Raw genomic sequence first — 3,172 nt, forward strand, 5'->3', positions numbered from 1 at the left:
GTCCCAATTCGCATGAACGGTATACGAGTGGAGCGACTGAGCGGAGCGCACACACATAGAGCGGGATAATACGCGGAGCGTCACACCACGTGAAAGTGAAACCTGAGCGGTGAACTAATTTTCGGCAGCCGAAATTTCGGTGCATCTCTAATTATTGGCGACATCAGAAATGGACATTATATAATAGATGCTTTAATAGATGCCGCGGCACCCCGGTTGGGAAACACTGCTGTAGACGATGATTCCTCAGATAATTCTCATCTGACAGTGGCCTCCTGAACCGTGAGCTGTATTTCTATGATGAGAAACGGATTCTAAAGTTTATGGTGCATTTAAGCTTTTACAGGGCATCCTTAGAGTTATGTAGCTCAACCGAGGGGCCTGAGGGGTGGCAACCAGGAGAGAAGTGATGAAAGAGAGTTGGGAGAAGGATCAGATAGCATTTGAAAATGTTGGATACCCTGTGGGAGGACTCTGTGGCTCTCTAGAATCACTCATACGAGATGCAATTTTGTTAAATTCGAATGCTTGAGTTGACTGACTAAAGGGCTCAGTTCAGAGAGGGCCTACAGAAAGAATATTTCACTGTAGACTTGAATCTTGAATTTAAGACTTGAGACTTGAATCTAATGGGAATCTAAAGCCTTTAGCCCTACATTCCAAATGGACAAAAGGCATGAACAGACAATTTAAGGTAATATTACTGGAGAAAATGTTATTGATGATTATAAGGTCTTATGCACTCAGATTTAAGACTTTATTCTAATATGTGTAATAACTGAACAAGAATGACCTAGGTTCGTTCCCTCTTGCAGGCTGCCCTATGCGGGGTACTTTGGAGGGGTGTCCGGCCTTAGCAAAAAACAGTTCCTCAAAATCAATGGCTTCCCTAATGAGTACTGGGGTTGGGGAGGTGAAGATGACGACATTTACAACAGGTAAGACCATTAATATGCTGTCTTTCTCTTTTATAAGTGCCCGAGGTCTGGTCCTTTAAAGTTGGGATAAAACAGAAGTAGTGTAGGATCTTTTCTTCTGTATTGTGACACACATCTGAGTGTAACGGATTATCGAAAAGTTAAATATGTAGGGCGGTGATGTGGGAGTTGCACTCAAAGCCTAAGGAAAATTAATGTGAGCTTGAAGTCTGGCTTACAACACCAGAGAGAAGTCTGTCGTATCACCTGAAAATCAAGTCAATTTGACTAAAGATTATGAGGTCTAATAATATGTAAAAAATAAAACACATGCATTGATGAATTGTTTGCAATAAGATCAGTAACGTGCATTTATAAAATAGATAGGTTAATTTTTATTTCATGTTGACTTTAAATTAGTGGTTCCATATTGGTGTCTGGAGAGTTTGAGGGAAATTTACAAATGTATTTATTTAAATTAATTATATTTATTGTTATCTGAGAGATTTACTGTAGTTAAAGTGGTCCTTCACATAAGAATTGTCAGGTTTGAGACTCCTTGACATTAAAAAGCTTGAAAACCTCTACTTAATCATTTTATAGTTACCGGTTCAGCTTAATCATTTTTTTAACATGATGTCAAGATATTTTTCTGACCAAAACAAAAAGGTTACTGTATATGGTTATCACACTGTGTTTTAATAAAGTCTAATTTATTACTTTGTATGTTGCTATGGACTCATTTGGTAAGGTATGTTAAAATGTATTCAGCACTTCTCCCACCAAAACATTGTCACTTCAGTTGTTCGGGTGGTTAATAAAATACAGCACCACAGTTTGAGGGAAATGGGCAGCAAAGAGAGGCTATTAAAAGGGAAAACGTCTTCAAAGGTTTTATTTAAATTATGTATTAGTCTAAGCTCTTTGCTTAAGTTTAAAAGAAAGTAGTAAAAGTAGGTTACTTTGTAGGTAAATGTTACTTTGACTAGTGGTTCTTTCTGGTGGTTCTAGAACAATCCATTTTAAAGATGACTGATATGCTGACAAATGGAAGTTAAACATGAAATGCACATATTTTGAGTTATTTATGATTGGCGTAATTGTTATGTCAAAAATGTGTCACTGTGATCCTTGATAACAGATTGCACATTTCTAATCTACTTATTCAAATGTCATTTGTGACACATTAACAGCTTCGGTGAAAAATCTGAATATTCAAATACATATAAGAGAATATATGGTTCTTTATTTCTCTTGACTTAAATTAATCATATCGGTAGAAGTTTTTAGATGGCTACCCTGTGCAGTGTTTGTAAAAGTTTGTCCGACTTTCTGGGATGTCATTTTGTTTTGAGGTCTGGTAGACAGGCTTTGAAATGTGGTAGACAGGCTTTTTAAAAAAGTCATGAGTAAGCATGCGTCATCAGAAACAGTTGCTTTGTCGCTGAACAGTGTTCTTGCGCTGTTTCTAGGTCTTTTTTTTTCTCTGGGATATGCAGCTCTGCAGGGAGCAGCTGTATATTCAGTCGCCGCTCACAAATCTACACCATGTCCAGACAGAAACGTGTGAATAGATGACGCTCTGCTGTCTGATGCCTGTCTCTCCAGATAATGAATAGCTGCTTGTTCACTAGATATCATTTTTCCCCGCTCAGGTGATGAGAGAGCAAAACCTGTAGAATATCAGGGCACGCGTACGCTCTTTCAACAGCGATAACACTCGTGGAGATTTGCCCCATATGTCACTCTTTTAAGTTGTTTAGGGTTCCAATGACAGTAGATAGCAGAAACTGGATGGTGTGATAAAGCACACCTCTCATATTATCTTTTCCTGCCTTTGCCCACTGCTTTTTTTGACAAGATGGATAGATTATATAAGTAAAAATAGGCCTTATAGCTTGATATCCATAAAAAACCAGCAGCTTCCCCTGAGATCTCCTTCTGAACTGAGCTGTTTTTATTGGGGGCATATAAAAAGCTTGATGTTGTTTTGAAGAAGCTCTAATTATGTATTTTGCATGCATATTTAGTGCACATTAACGGTTGATCTTTTTGGATTTTCTCACTGCTCGTTTTATGTTCTGGGTGTGTCCAAGTGAGCACCTTCGCCAGGACAACCAATTAAAAATTTATCTAAAGTTACATTTCCATTTCTGTTTGATTTTAGATACAGTATTTAAACATGTACACTGCCATTCAAAAGTTCGGAGTCATTCATTTTTTTTTTTTTTTTTTTTTCAAAAGTGGCTTTTTTT

At 37.6% G+C, this 3,172-nt stretch overlaps 1 protein-coding gene across 2 annotated transcripts in view; it reads left to right on the forward strand.

Annotated features, from left to right (window-relative positions):
• Window positions 1–3,172, forward strand: part of LOC107700994 (beta-1,4-galactosyltransferase 2-like) — a 117,398-nt gene that overhangs the window by 99,351 nt on the left and 14,875 nt on the right. For both annotated transcript variants that reach the window (XM_016502875.1, XM_016502877.1), the window contains one exon: window positions 816–938. In XM_016502875.1, the coding sequence (XP_016358361.1) occupies window positions 816–938 (123 nt within the window). The remainder of the gene's footprint in view (window positions 1–815; window positions 939–3,172) is intronic.

The sequence above is a fragment of the Sinocyclocheilus anshuiensis genome, unplaced genomic scaffold (assembly GCF_001515605.1).
Source record: "Sinocyclocheilus anshuiensis isolate Anshui unplaced genomic scaffold, SAMN03320099.WGS_v1.1 scaffold1143, whole genome shotgun sequence".
Classification (NCBI taxonomy): Eukaryota; Metazoa; Chordata; class Actinopteri; order Cypriniformes; family Cyprinidae; genus Sinocyclocheilus; species Sinocyclocheilus anshuiensis.